Source organism: Amblyomma americanum, chromosome 1 (assembly GCF_052857255.1).
Source record: "Amblyomma americanum isolate KBUSLIRL-KWMA chromosome 1, ASM5285725v1, whole genome shotgun sequence".
Lineage (NCBI taxonomy): Eukaryota > Metazoa > Arthropoda > Arachnida > Ixodida > Ixodidae > Amblyomma > Amblyomma americanum.
In genome coordinates this window covers 331,591,681-331,605,024 of record NC_135497.1, presented here as the reverse complement: position 1 = coordinate 331,605,024, position 13,344 = coordinate 331,591,681, and the positions used below count along the sequence as shown (strand labels likewise).

General features: G+C 47.1%; 1 protein-coding gene across 1 annotated transcript; it reads left to right on the top strand.

The window, feature by feature from the left end:
* Positions 1-2,233: 2,233 nt before the first annotated feature.
* Positions 2,234-7,794, top strand: LOC144115501 (nose resistant to fluoxetine protein 6-like). The gene is made up of 4 exons (XM_077649910.1): positions 2,234-2,311; positions 2,752-2,874; positions 4,137-4,581; positions 6,742-7,794. The coding sequence occupies exons 2-4, from the start codon at positions 2,777-2,779 to the stop codon at positions 7,105-7,107; spliced, it is 909 nt and encodes a 302-aa protein (XP_077506036.1). The 5' UTR covers positions 2,234-2,311; positions 2,752-2,776; the 3' UTR covers positions 7,108-7,794.
* The last annotated feature ends 5,550 nt before the right edge of the window (positions 7,795-13,344 follow it).

Sequence of the window (13,344 nt, the reverse complement as noted above, 5' to 3'; positions counted from 1 at the left end):
GAGATGCTGAAACCTCAGCAGCGGTACTCGGTTTGTTTTGGTAAGTGGCTGTTATGACAGAGTGACTTCGGCAATAGTCGCCTAGAACCAGTCGGCAGGCCGCGTCAGCGGAAGCCAGTGGTCCCAGGTTGTGGGCCCGATAGCATAAAATATGTCTGCGTGTGGTTCATCGATTTACACGTTCTTTCTTACGGAACACAATCCCACTCCTGCCCGCTTGCTAAATAAATGCTTGCGATTGCATACTAGGCTTAGGAGTTCCTTCTTCACCTCGAAGGGATGATCTGCTCACAGGTTCGTCGTGCCGTTAATGACACTGCTGGGATTCATGTATCTCATTCCGGCGATCGTGGACGGACCAGCCTTGAGAGACTGGTGGCATATTTTCGAAGCGCCCTGCAACAAGAACTGGTGGAAAATCTTGACGATGACTGAAAACTTCCTCGACGACTTCAAGGACACGGTGAGGACGGGAGCGACTGCCTTGCACTGCGTATGCAACTATCGGTGGTCAGGAGTAAAACAGCTAGAGATGGCGCCTATGTTGAGGGACTTTACGCGAATAGATCTTTCACCCCTGAAAATTCCTTGCGAAGGGGGACAGTTCAGTTTCACGAAGTTATTGCGGAGGAGCCGCGTACCGCGGCATAATGTTATGGCAAGGTGTGAGGAACACCTGAATTATAAAACTGATCAGGCAACTTTGATGAAAGGAGGTTACTGAGGTAAACATTTAATTGCGTAGTTGACGTTTATGAAAAAGTTTGAAGTAGTCAAAACCTTTTGTTATTATGATTAAGATTGACCAAATTATCACTACTAAGTTGAGCCCCACGCCCGCTCATATTCCAAGGGCAAGAGAGCATTTTTAAAGAACAGCTGTTTTATCAAGAGCGTTTATCAGTAAAATAATCGGCCAGGAGGAAGACGAGATACATGAAACTGTTGCCTTTTTCTCGCAACTACAGAATGGTGCTTTATCCAGGGCAAGCAGCACTTACTTTGGCGTCGCTGTCGTATTACGTCCTAACTGAAACTCCCTCGCATTCACGTGCTCTCCAAAAGTGCGCCTTAGCGATAAGCGACAGGTGGGCCGGGCAGTGAACACTGCGGAGAAAGTGTTGCCGTCGATGGTGCACAGAACAGATAAAAAGGAAGAAAGAGAGAGAAGTGGTAGAGGAAAGGCAGAGAGGTTAACCAGTAAAATGTTCCGGTTGGCTACCCTGCACTCGGGGAGAGGGATGAGGGGAGGGGGTTGAGGGATGAGGGAGGTTAACCAGTAAAATGTTCCGGTTGGCTACCCTGCACTGGGGGAGAGGGACGAGGGGAGGGGGATGAGGGATGAGGGAGAGATAGAGGAATAGAGAGAGAGAGAGAGAGAGAAGTGGTAGAGGGAAGGCAGGGAGGTTAACCAGAAGGGTGTTCCGGTTGGTTAACCTGCACTGGGGAAAGGGTATAGAGGATGTAAAAGGGAAGAGGGAAGGGGCTGAGGAGCACAATCACAACCGGTCACACAAACATGTCACTCTCAGGTGCATGTGTGTATTGTGGTCCATCATGGCCCATACTTGACACGAATTACACGATATGGGAGTAAGCGGTCCTTTAGTGCCCTCCCAAATAGGGAAACGATGTGGTGCCGAAGCTCTGGGGTTGATTTCCACCGCTAAAAATGCTGAATAGTTTTTGTTGGCAATGAGGGTTGATGCAGTGAGCAATGAAAGGAGATTTTTTAGCAGTAAAAACGTAAGCCTTCAGGTTAGCAATGGGAGCAGATTTAAAACCTCGCTTAAAATCTCCTCCCATTGCTAACCGCAAGAACTCCGAATGTTGTGAGGTGGGAATTTGCTTCTATTACTAACCCTGAAGTGTTTCATATTTTTAGGGGTGGAAGTATACCCCGGGGCTTTAGAAGCACATCCTGACTCTCTTAGAGAGTGTTCTAGAAGAACATTTACTCTCGTATCAGAAGATTCGTGTTTACGGTGGTTGTGTGGGTGGGCCTGGGAGTTGTTGCAAAAACGGCAACAGGAACGGAAGAGTTATCGCTATCAGTTCGCCCCAGTAGAAGGCGAAAATTCCGGGAAAGTTATTTCACTTCCTGAGCGCGTTTCTGGTAACTTTACTGCATTTTGCAGGACGAAAATCATAAAACCTAGTCACTCAAATCATTCAGCTATCACTTTCGTTGGACACTACGAAGAAACTTTTTTGCCGTTTTTGCGCAGTGCCTCCCGCACTACTGGTACATCGCAGTGGATTTCCAGCTGGCGATCATTACGACAGTGATCCTCGCTGTCATAACGCCCAGGTATGAATTTGAGGCTTGGCATTTCATCTATTCTCAATTTTTGATATCTTCCCTTCGTTTTGATTTTCAATTTTATCGTCACTCAGCTGTTTCTTGTTGTTCCCGTTACTGTTACTGCTGCTACTATTGTTTAGCGGAGGAAATAAAGCCTTCCTTTGAGAGAACGCTTTTCATGGACGCCTTCATGCCGCTGCCTCCTGAATATTGTGGTTATTATAAGTTTATATTGTGTTTGTTTTTTTTTCCTTCAGCCTGAAACAACTCAACCAAGCTAGACGCCTCCTTATCTTAATTTAGGTGTTTAAATCACGCAGCGCGAAGGCCATCGATGATGAATAAATTTATTTCAGAACAGGATGGACTCTGTCCGGTTTGGAGAAGGAATGGACTTATGCTATTGAGACTTATTTCGCGCTCTTTCTGTGCTCTGCTCGATGCAGGTGGCCAAAGGCCTCCCTCTGGCTGATGGGCACCATCGCAGCAGCCGCTTGCTTGGCAACAGGGATCCAAGTCTATGTTCAGGAATCCCTACCGTTCAACCTCGTCGTTACCACAGACATCAAGTGAGTTATCTAGTGCACACCGGGAATTCCATGCGCTTCGCCGCCATTTTCCCGGTCTCACACGTGCTGTTACTGACTGCCTTCTCTATAATAATTTTTGTCCTCTCAGTGAGACGGCTGCATCAGGCTAAACTATAACCGTCGTGCACATCGTTCTTTACGGTGCGACGCTGCTCGAGATGTCCTTAACCACTCATCATCAACGGCGTAATTTTTTTGTCTTCCAAGATGGATAGTGGAGTAGAGTAGAAGGTTTTCTTGCCTTCTCGTCGTAGCTAAAGAGCTGGGAGCTACAGCGGCACGCCGGTTGCAACATGTGTAGCGTTATCTTTGGTTGGTCGTGTGTCATGGTTATGGGTGTTTTGCTTCTTTCTTTGTTTCAGCGATGCACCTGCGAACGTTTTTTTTTTCTTTCTCCTACCAGGCAAAACAAGCCGCCATGAAGCGGCATTACTTTTCTTTTAATGATGCTACGGACAGAATATACGAATAGATGAGCCCGAAAGGTGGAGGGCTCGCCGCTCTGCAAAAGTACATAAAGTAGGCGAGTCCGAAAGAAGGAAGGACTCCCCGCTCCACTAATGTACCACTTGTAATCCACAAAAGTACAGTACAATTAGGCCACAGAGGATCGTGTGGCTGTCGATAACGACAAAAACTTTACAGGAGTAGCTTAAGAGACCTTTTGAGACGCGCTGAACTTATCTAGTTGTCGCGCAAGAGTTGAAGCATTGACCGCGGAAAGCGCATGGTGTGAATGAGCTTGAACACTAAAGGCAGGACCTGTGGGCTGAATGAAATCTAAGGAACGATCTTTTTTTTTCTTCCGGGGCCTATGCTTTTCCTTGCTCCTACCAGGCTCCCCAAACGGCTTTACCGTTGGCTCAAATACGAAGAACACGGAGCTATAGTGCAGCGTGGTATACACGGAGGTGTCGCCGTTTACTTTACGCTCAAAATATCTACTAAGCAGAGGAGAGCTCTTCTGGTAACGCTACACTTTGCGCCAGTGCCAAGGCAGTAGCACCCGTTCCAGCCTGCAGGAATGCATTGTCTAAGTCATCTCTTTGCAATACACTACAGCCTGATCATTTACTGAACGCGCATCCACTACTATACACACGACCGCAAATTTCGCCTCATTCGGTTTCACATGAGCGCCAACACTGCGTTTCGAGCTCCGGCGAGCTTGCTTTGGGGCGATACCTACTCCTGACGAACAGCCGCGGAAGCTCAACAGCGGGCCGACTTGCTATGCGCAGGAAATTGATCGACATGCATTTGGATATCTACCTAATGGCCCACACCCATGCTCCGCCCCTTTTCGTGGGTATCATCTTTGGCTGCCTCGCCACCCGGCGCCACCGGATGTCCTCGCTGGCCCAGGGTGCAGCGTGGCTGGTGGCCGCCACCGTGTCTCTGGCCGCGCTGATGGGCGTCCGCACCTGGAACGTGGGCCGCCAGCCGGAACGGCTTGAGTCGGCCATTTACGCCGGTCTGCACCGTGCCTCCTGGGGCCTGGGTGTCGCCTGGGTCATGTACGCCTGCGCTACGAAACGCGGCGGCTTCGTCAACAAGATCCTCGCCTGGCCGATCTTCTACCCGCTGGGAAGGCTGTCGTTCTCTGTCTACCTCGTTCACCTCATCCTCATGGCTTGCAACTCTGTACTGAGCCGTGAGCGGGTCACCCAGCACCCGTTTCTACACGTACGGGACTTTTTGTTCTCTTTTGTTGGGTCGAGCAATAAGTGCGCTTAACTAGTAACCATACAAAACTTTATAGCAAGAGAAGACACCAAAATATAGATATTATTTAGACTTATTTTGGCTTTAAGAAGCAGAGCTGCAAAGCCTCAAGACAACACAAACTTTTGTACACGTTTACACGAACTTCCTTCACGGGAGTAGCGCTTTTAATAGGGCTCTTCTCATTCCTCATACTCTGCTCTGACGTTACTTGTGACATCACCCTTGACGCCATTATACAGGCCGTGATAGTTAAGTTTCGGGCCGCAACAATTCTGACAGAAGCCTCCAGCTTGTTACGCTTGGTCACGATGCCTTAGACGGTGGCATGAGTCAGTATATTCAAGCTATGACCAAACCGACATGTAAAATCACATGTAAGCAGTTCTTCAAAGTGCTGATGGAATCGTTCGATGTTTTCTATATTGTTCTGCCTTACAAACACTTGAAAGACCCGAAGCATAGCCAATATCACTAACGGCCTTTTATGCGGTTTATATGAAGAGAATAAAAACTCAACTCAATATACATTTCTGTACGGAGTGGATAGTGGGCTCAAATAGTGATGTCATCCTTGGGAGCGAGCGATCCTTGTGAGTAGCTCGCCTGCAGTGACGCCCTGTTACTAGCTCTACTGCGTTTAGAAAAAAGAATACCGCTGTTATGTTCAAGTAAATGCCATATTTTAAGGGATGCGCGTTTGCTTCAGGAATGATTGATCGAATATCATGCTTTTAGAGAGGAACTCATAAGCGCCCGTTCCTGGTTGAGAGTCGGCATTATAACCGCCAGAGCCAACAAGTAAATAGCACAGCAGATGACGGAAGTGCGACGATAGAGAAGAGAGAGAACGAAAAGCTCAGTGGGCGGGGGGGGGGGGGGGGGGGGAGGGGATGAAAGTACGACGACACCGAAGAGAACGCGAGGAGGAAAGTGGAGAAGAAGGGTACAGAGGAAGTAGGCGAAAGCGGTGTAGAGGAGGACGGGGTACTTCAACAGCGCAAGAGAGTCTGCGGCGGCGGCTGATAGCAAACGCACCGGCTGAAAAGAGGCTCAACGGGGCCGATCGCTGTGTGCTGTGCGCTGCCAAAGCCGAAACCTACAGCCGCCTCCCCACGGTACTGCGTGTTCCATATGTGCTAGCCTACGGTTCACATACCGCTGCAACTGCGCTGAAAAATCCCATCACCGAGAAGCGTAATCGTCGGCCAATTTTTTCGCCTGTTATTTCTATACGGGTGTTGACTAACGCTTTTGTCACCTGGCTCTATAGTCGGATACAACTCAAGAACGCAGCGGGAAATGCCCCTCAAGGGAGTACGTGTCAGCCGCCTGCGATTTCACGCTGTAGAATTGCCTGCGACGTCATATGAACCGGTCGACACCATTGGATTAAGGGCCTGCTTTGAGAGGAACATACCACTACGCTGTTGAGTTGTATCGTGCAAGTTACATGACATTGTATATATTTGAGAAGCCATAAAAGGGCTTTCTGACACGTATGGAACCAAACATCGTTGACGTACCATCAGTTAAAAGCTTCCCTGCCCAACGCACCCGTGTCTGGGGTGCGGTAAGCAGCATATGTTGGCCAAGTGAGCCAGTTAGTTTCTTCGCATGAGTTTTGTTAGCGATAACGTAATTGCTCCTCGACGTCCTTAATAACAGAACAGGCGGCTGGCAAAGGTCTCTGCTTCGCCGCACTGCCACATGCTTACAACGTCACGGGCGCATTGGTATGACACTACTCGCGACAACAGATGGTACTTAAATGATAGCAGGTCTGGCAACGCTGCGACTGATTGAATTTCTGCCAATCCCTCCTTATGGAATATATATATATATATATATATATATATATATATATATATATATATATATATATATATATATATATATATATATATATATATATATATATATATATATATATATATATATATATATACGGGCAAGGTGAGGCCAAAGTGTAAAACGACATTCGCGGTGGAATTTCCTGCTCTGATATCTCAGTGAATGAAGTATCAAATCGCGAAAAATTTCTGCGCCCCACCATTGCCACGTTGTGATTACGGGGCAGACGGCAAAAATTGAATCTTTCGCGCTTAATCTTTCTTGCAGGCCCAGATGTACGTCTCCACAGCCATCACGGCCTACGCGCTTGCTTCCATCGTGTACTTGCTCATCGAGTGTCCTGTAGCAGCACTGGACAATTTGGTATTCCACAAGATGATGCCGAAAGAAACCATATTGAAAGTCATACAGGGCAAGGGTACAGCCCAAGAGGTGAAGGCCATCCAAGCCTTGGCTGAAGGAAAGAAGAAGAAGCCTGTCGAGTCTCCAGCTAAAGGAAAGAACATCAGTGAGCTTCCCGATTTCACGAAAATCAACTTAGACGGCCACCACTGCCACGTCAATGGCGCTTGCGAAATTGATTCCAACGAAGACACATCTGCCAACGGCGCAGTGATATCAGCGAAGTTTTGAACTTTTGGAGGAATCATTCGTGGCCGCTTTTATTCCCATTTATGAATTTACTGCATTCTGTGTGTATTTTGTAGCGATAGCTACATTACGGTAGCATTTCGAACCCTCAGCGTGGCGGCGCTGCCACTCTGTGGCTGCGCCGGCACGCTGTCACGTGGTTGGTCGCGTGGTGCGGAGCAGCTGCCGGCGGCGCGGTGCCATGGCTGATCACGTGGTTCGTAACGTGGTTGGTCACGTGACCAAGTTCCGCTCGGCCAGCTGTAGCTATCGCGTCACTCCAGGTTCAACCAGAGCTAAACCACCGCCAATTTGTGTTTTGTGCTTGTGTGAAAGGGGCTGTTTAGCGTTGGTGAACACATACAGGCAGCGTTCTTATACTCTACCCAGATATAATGACCAGAGTTGAACAGCTCATTATTTTAAATGAATAATTGTCCACTTCATCTGATGGTCGCAAATGCTTCCTCGTAGCGCTAGCGCAATCCCCATGGCTCGGGGCCGATTTCGCTGCGTGGAACTTTGCCGATAGAACATGCGGCTGTTCAGATACGAAACTAATGTACGGGACAGTCCCAAGCACTAGCCACGCGAAGCGTGACTTTGGCAATGCAAACGCTTTTTACGCGTTTCTGAACGATCGATTTGTCCTGAAATATGTTCCTGTACATGTATTTCAAGCGCTTTTTTTGTGATAACTGTAAAAAGAAAAGAGAATGTGAGCTTCCACTGATTTTGTAAAATAATAAAAAAAGATGTCGGTTGTTATTAGGCCTGTTTTCTTATGGTCTTCAAGAAAAAAATAAAAAGAGGCTTCAGTACGGCCTCCTTTAGTCAATGTCGTCTCATGCGAGCGAACTTTGTGTCGTGAAAAACAAATCTGCTCTTACAGCAGACCCGTATAGCTCTTTGGTTCGTTGTAGAGGGCTACCTTCTTGCCGTTGCAGTTTTTTAGTTAGAAGAAAAAGCGGTCAAAGCACACTGGACGCAAAGCTTCAGTTTGGGGTTCATTCACTGATGACATAAATTCCACTGCCGCATCCCGCAACGTGGCAAAACAGTCCGAATTGTCACGAATATCGCGCAAATACAGCAAAACGATGCCACCAGTGAGTGAAATAAATTCTACCACAGATCGTGAAAGTTTGAGAACATAGACGTGAAGCTTTCTTGGACACCTTGCTTAATTCTGAAGCAACTGTGAATTATTGTAAGATGCGGTTATGAACGCATAGATAGGAGAAGTCTAGCCTTCCCATGCATAGCAAAACCTGGCTTTTAAAATTTACTAAACCCATAGGGTTCGTTCTTTTTTTACAAAATTAGGGGGACACTTATGTTGCGCCTCAAGGGTATGACGCGAAAACGTAATGTTTATTTGCTAGTTTCTTAATAGTGTTTCTAATTAATTACGAACTCACTAGCATATGCAACTAGGCATACTAGACTATGTGATACGTACGCCACAAGACACGGAAGGTTTCTCTTTTACCAAGTCGAACGGGTGTGCCTCAGTAGGAAGAGGAAAAGGACGCCGTTCTGAACGGCTGTGGTGCCATGGTTTAAGAAGGAGAATAAAAAAAGAAGTATAATAAGAAGGGCTTGGTGCCATGTTTCAAGAAGAAGAAGAAGAAGAAGAAAAAGAAGAAGAAGAAGAAGAAGAAGGGCTTGGTGCCATGTTTTAAGAAGAAAAAGAAGAACAAGAAGAACGGCTGTGCTGGGTTTGCTGATCGCTGTTCTGTTGACGTGGCTCAGCTACCCAGGCTGCGTGGCAGTGGCTAAGTACCTGGCGGTGTTGCGTTAGCTTGTTAAATTTCTCCTTCTTTTTGTCTGTGCCTGTTTGCTCCTGTTCTGGGGTGATTGGGTGCGGGACGAGAGCTTAATGTCTACTACTTCTCCTGGCCAGGGGTTTTCCCCTTGGTCGGCATCTCTTCCTAAAGACCAGCTCACAATTGATCTCTTTTTCCGCAGCGGTGTTTCAAGCATTCCAGTCGCATTAGTGCCTTCCGATGGAGGCGCTATCCGACGGAACAAACCGGAGGCAGTGCAGGCGGCCCTTCAGTCCACATCGAAGCACTTTATGCACATTACCGATGTCCGGCAGTTCGGCAGGGGTGGTATTTTGTGCCGGTCGCCAGATAAAGACTGTATTGAAGATCTTCTAAAGTGTACGACCTTCGCCAGCCACCCGGTGAGCGCATTCATTCCGCCTCATCTAGCATGTTCCAAGGGCTTGGTCCGAGGGGTCGACTCTCGATTGAGCCCTGCGGAAACGCTTGAGAACCTCTCGCCTGCGGGAGTGATTGCTGTCCATCGATGCAGCAGGAAGGTTGACGTAGTAAAAATTCCTACGGAGTCCGTCATTGCCACATTTGCAGGAATATTGTGCCCGTCAGAGATTAAGGTGTGGTCACTGGTTTTTCGAGTAGATGACTTTAACTCTCGACCCCTTCAGTGTCAAAACTGCTGGCGATTTGGCCACAGCGGAAAAGCCTGCAAATCGGCCTTACGCTGCTGTGCCTGTGGGGAACGTCATTGCAGAGAGGAATGTCCTGAACAGAAAGAGAAATGTTGTTTGTGTAGCGGTGCTCACCCTGCTGATTCGCCTGACTGTCCTGCACGAGCACAAGAAGTTCAGGTGCTCGAGCTTATAGACAAGCGCAGATGCACGCGGAGAGAGGCTTTTGCCGCAGTCAAGGAGAGGGCCTCAGCCTACTCTAGTGTGGCCGCCAAATGCCCACCCATAATGGATTCTAGTTGGTCCCAGGCTATTACAGCGGCAGTTGAGAAAGCTGTGGCAAATGCAATGGATCGCATTATGGAAACCGTGTCCACGTGCATTTCGCAGGTCATAGCTACCCAGATGGCCAATCTTCAGCAGGCGTCCACCGCTCCGCTCTTGTCTTCTTTGGCTTCGGAAGCTAGTCCTCCTTCTGTAGTAATCGATTCCGCTGCACAGGGCCAAAAACAATGTGAGCAACAGAAGAACTCTCGGGCCTCTCCTTCGAACAGCGTTATGGACGCATCCTCTATGGACTGTATGGATATGGAGTCTGATCTGCGCGCCCAGAAACGAAGTGGGTCTCCTCTGAATATTGCAGGTCCATCTTGCCCCCAGTCAAAGACAAAGAAAAGTAACGCAAGTCAAAACGCTAAGACCAGGATTCTAGAAAAGGCAGTCGCGGCTGCGGCACTTCCGCCAAGATAGGGTTCTTAAGTCTTCTCCAGTGGAATTGTCGATCTATATTCTCAGCTTCAATAGATTTAAATTGCCTATGCAATCAGCTTCTACCAGATTTAGTTGCTTTACAGGAAACATGGCTAACTTCAAATTTCAATTATCATCCCAAGGATTACCATCCGCTCCGGCTTGACCGGTCATCACGAGGGGGAGGGTTGTTAGTGCTCATATCTACAATGTTTTGCCACAGGGCATGCATTTCTTTTCAATATGCGGACAATGAATGTGAAATCCTTGCTGTTGACCTCAGTGTCCCAGGTCAACAGCCCTTTACGGTAGCTAATGCATATTTCCCGTCTGGTGTGCGTGACACCCGGCCCCTTGACTCACTCATGTCTAGTAGCCGATCTCAGGTTCTATTACTTGGCGACTTCAATTCGCACCATGTGACTTGGGGGTTTAAAACAGACAGCTTTGGTTCTAGAATATTTGATTGGGCTTCTGGCAACAACTTGATCTGCAACAATTCCGGATTGCCTACGTTTGTTCGCAGTCAATGCCTCTCTGCCTTGGATTTAACTTTTTCCTCACCAGGAGTCTCCGTTATGTCTTGGGCGCCTGTTGACTGTGCAACAAACAGTGATCATCTACCGATTAGTTTCAAATTTGCGTGTAAATTAACTCTTCCTGAGCGACATCAGCGCAAGTTAATAAATTACATTTGCTTTCAAGACACGCTAAAATCAGCCCTCCAAATCACTTCAGACACTCGCGCTCAGAGAAGTGCCGAAAGCAAGGCTGCACATCTATGTTCACTACTGGACCATGCAAGGCAAAAGTCTGAATTTTTGGTTAAGAGAACAAAGGGTGCAATCGCGAACAATTGGTGGACTGCTGAGTGCACGCGTGCATATAGACGACGGAAAGCAGCTTGGAAGAAACTTCTCATCAATCAATGCCCAAAAAATTGGCTGGATTATAAGTATGTTGCAGCAACATTTAAGCGCACTGTCGCCCGTACAAAGGAGGAGTATAATACAAATCATTATGATTTCCTTTCCCAATCAAGAAGTAAACGAGCTTTGTTAATTTCATGAGGCGCAACAAAGTGATTCCTCCGGCTGCCAACATTGAATCCCTCGTTCAGTCCCCTGCTGACATTGCAAAGGCCTTAGAGGATATTGCGTGTGGCCTAGAGCTTCGCTTTACATCTGCTTTACCTTCTCCTACTATATTCACATGCACCTCAAGTGATTTCACTGAGGTCTCTATGCCTGAGCTGTCGCAAATTGTGCTGCGCTTATCCCCAGCGGCTCCTGGCCCCGATAAGGTCACTTCATCTATGATCAAAATTTTGTTCAATGAATCTCCTGCAGACCTGTTGGCTCTAATTAACCATTCTATTAAAGGTCCTTGGATAACGCATGAGTGGCGTCTTGGTGAAATAGTTCCATTGCTTAAAAAGCAAGGGGAGGGCTTCACTTTAGACAATATACGCCCTATTTCGTTAACATCGAACCTAGTGAAATTGGTGGAAAGGGTCCTTCTCAGCCGCGTCATGTCATTCATTTCAGAAAATGCTGTATTGAATCCATGTCAAATTGGTTTCAGGCCAGGTTGTTCAATTTGGTGTGCTCATACTGACCTTGAGAGACGTATTAAATTAGCTCGCAACAGAAAAAAAGTTTGCTGCGCTTGTCACCTTGAATGTCAGTAAAGCATACGACAGCGTGGAGCACTCGACTCTATTACTGAGATTACAGAAACTCAACTTCCCAAGCTATTTTGTAGCCTGGATTTCTGTTTTTTTTTGGAAAATAGAGAATTTTACTGCTGCCAAAATGGTGTTTCCTCAAGGAGATTTCCACAGACAAGAGGTGTTCCGCAAGGATCAGTTCTCTCACCTGTTATTTTTAACATTTTTCTAAGCTCAATCCCATGCATTCAAAATGTGAAAACTTATGTGTACGCCGACGATATTGCATTTTTTGCATCAGCAGGTGACATTCACACTCTTTATCGAACCCTGCAAAATTACCGCAATGTTCTTGACAACTGGCTAGGAAGAATTCATCTGTCCCTTAATTTGAAGAAATGCGCATCGTTAGTATTTCCAGTTTCTGTTCCTGTAAATATCTGCCTGGTCTATAGAAATAACATAATACCTCAAGTTCAGACGGTGAAGTATCTCGGTGTAATATACGACTCTACTCTCTCCTGGCGGCCACACATTGAGCAAGTTTCTGCAAAAGGAGTTCGGGCCATTGACATCCTGCGCAGGCTTTGTAGTGCTAGGTCAGGCATGAGAAGGCATACGCTTCTGATGATTTATAAAATGTACGTCCGCCCAATTTTGGAGTTCGGGTGTGTTTTATTCTCAGGAGCTCCTGCCTATAAACTTCGCCCTCTTGTGCTTTTGGAGCGTGAGGCGTTGCGCCTTTGCTTGGGGCTTCCAAAATATGTCGCCAATGCTGTTCTGCACCTTGAGGCGCGAATGCCTTCGTTATCAGCTAGGTTTCGCCTTTTAACAGTTCAAACATTTTTAAAACTGTGCGACTCACCTCTTCACGCTTCCAGTATAATATTTCTCAGTCAACCTTCCGCCTTTTTTAGTGCTGCCTGGTCTCGATATCATACCCCGCAGATATGTTACGTGCAGTCCCTCCTTGATCGCATAAATATTCCTTTCACAGATGTCCGCCAAATATATAACAACTCCTCATCTGTCCAGATTGAATTCGATGACATTTTCTCATCGAATGCAAAGCTGCAGCCCTTCCCGCTTCTTCAGGGTCTATTGCAGGACCACCTAAGGTCCTTTCCCTCTCATGTTCTTATTGCTACCGATGCCTCGCAGGATCGCGAAAAGGCAGGTGTGGGAATTTTTTCACCTTCACTGGATTGGTCTTTTTCTCTCCGTCTTCCTGACTTCACTCCAATTTTTCTCGCTGAATTATTAGCAGTAATCTTAGCCTTACGAAAATTAGAATCTACCGTTTCCCAGGTCGTGGTTATGACAGACTCTCTGTCCATTTGCTCTTCCTTATCCTCACCCACTG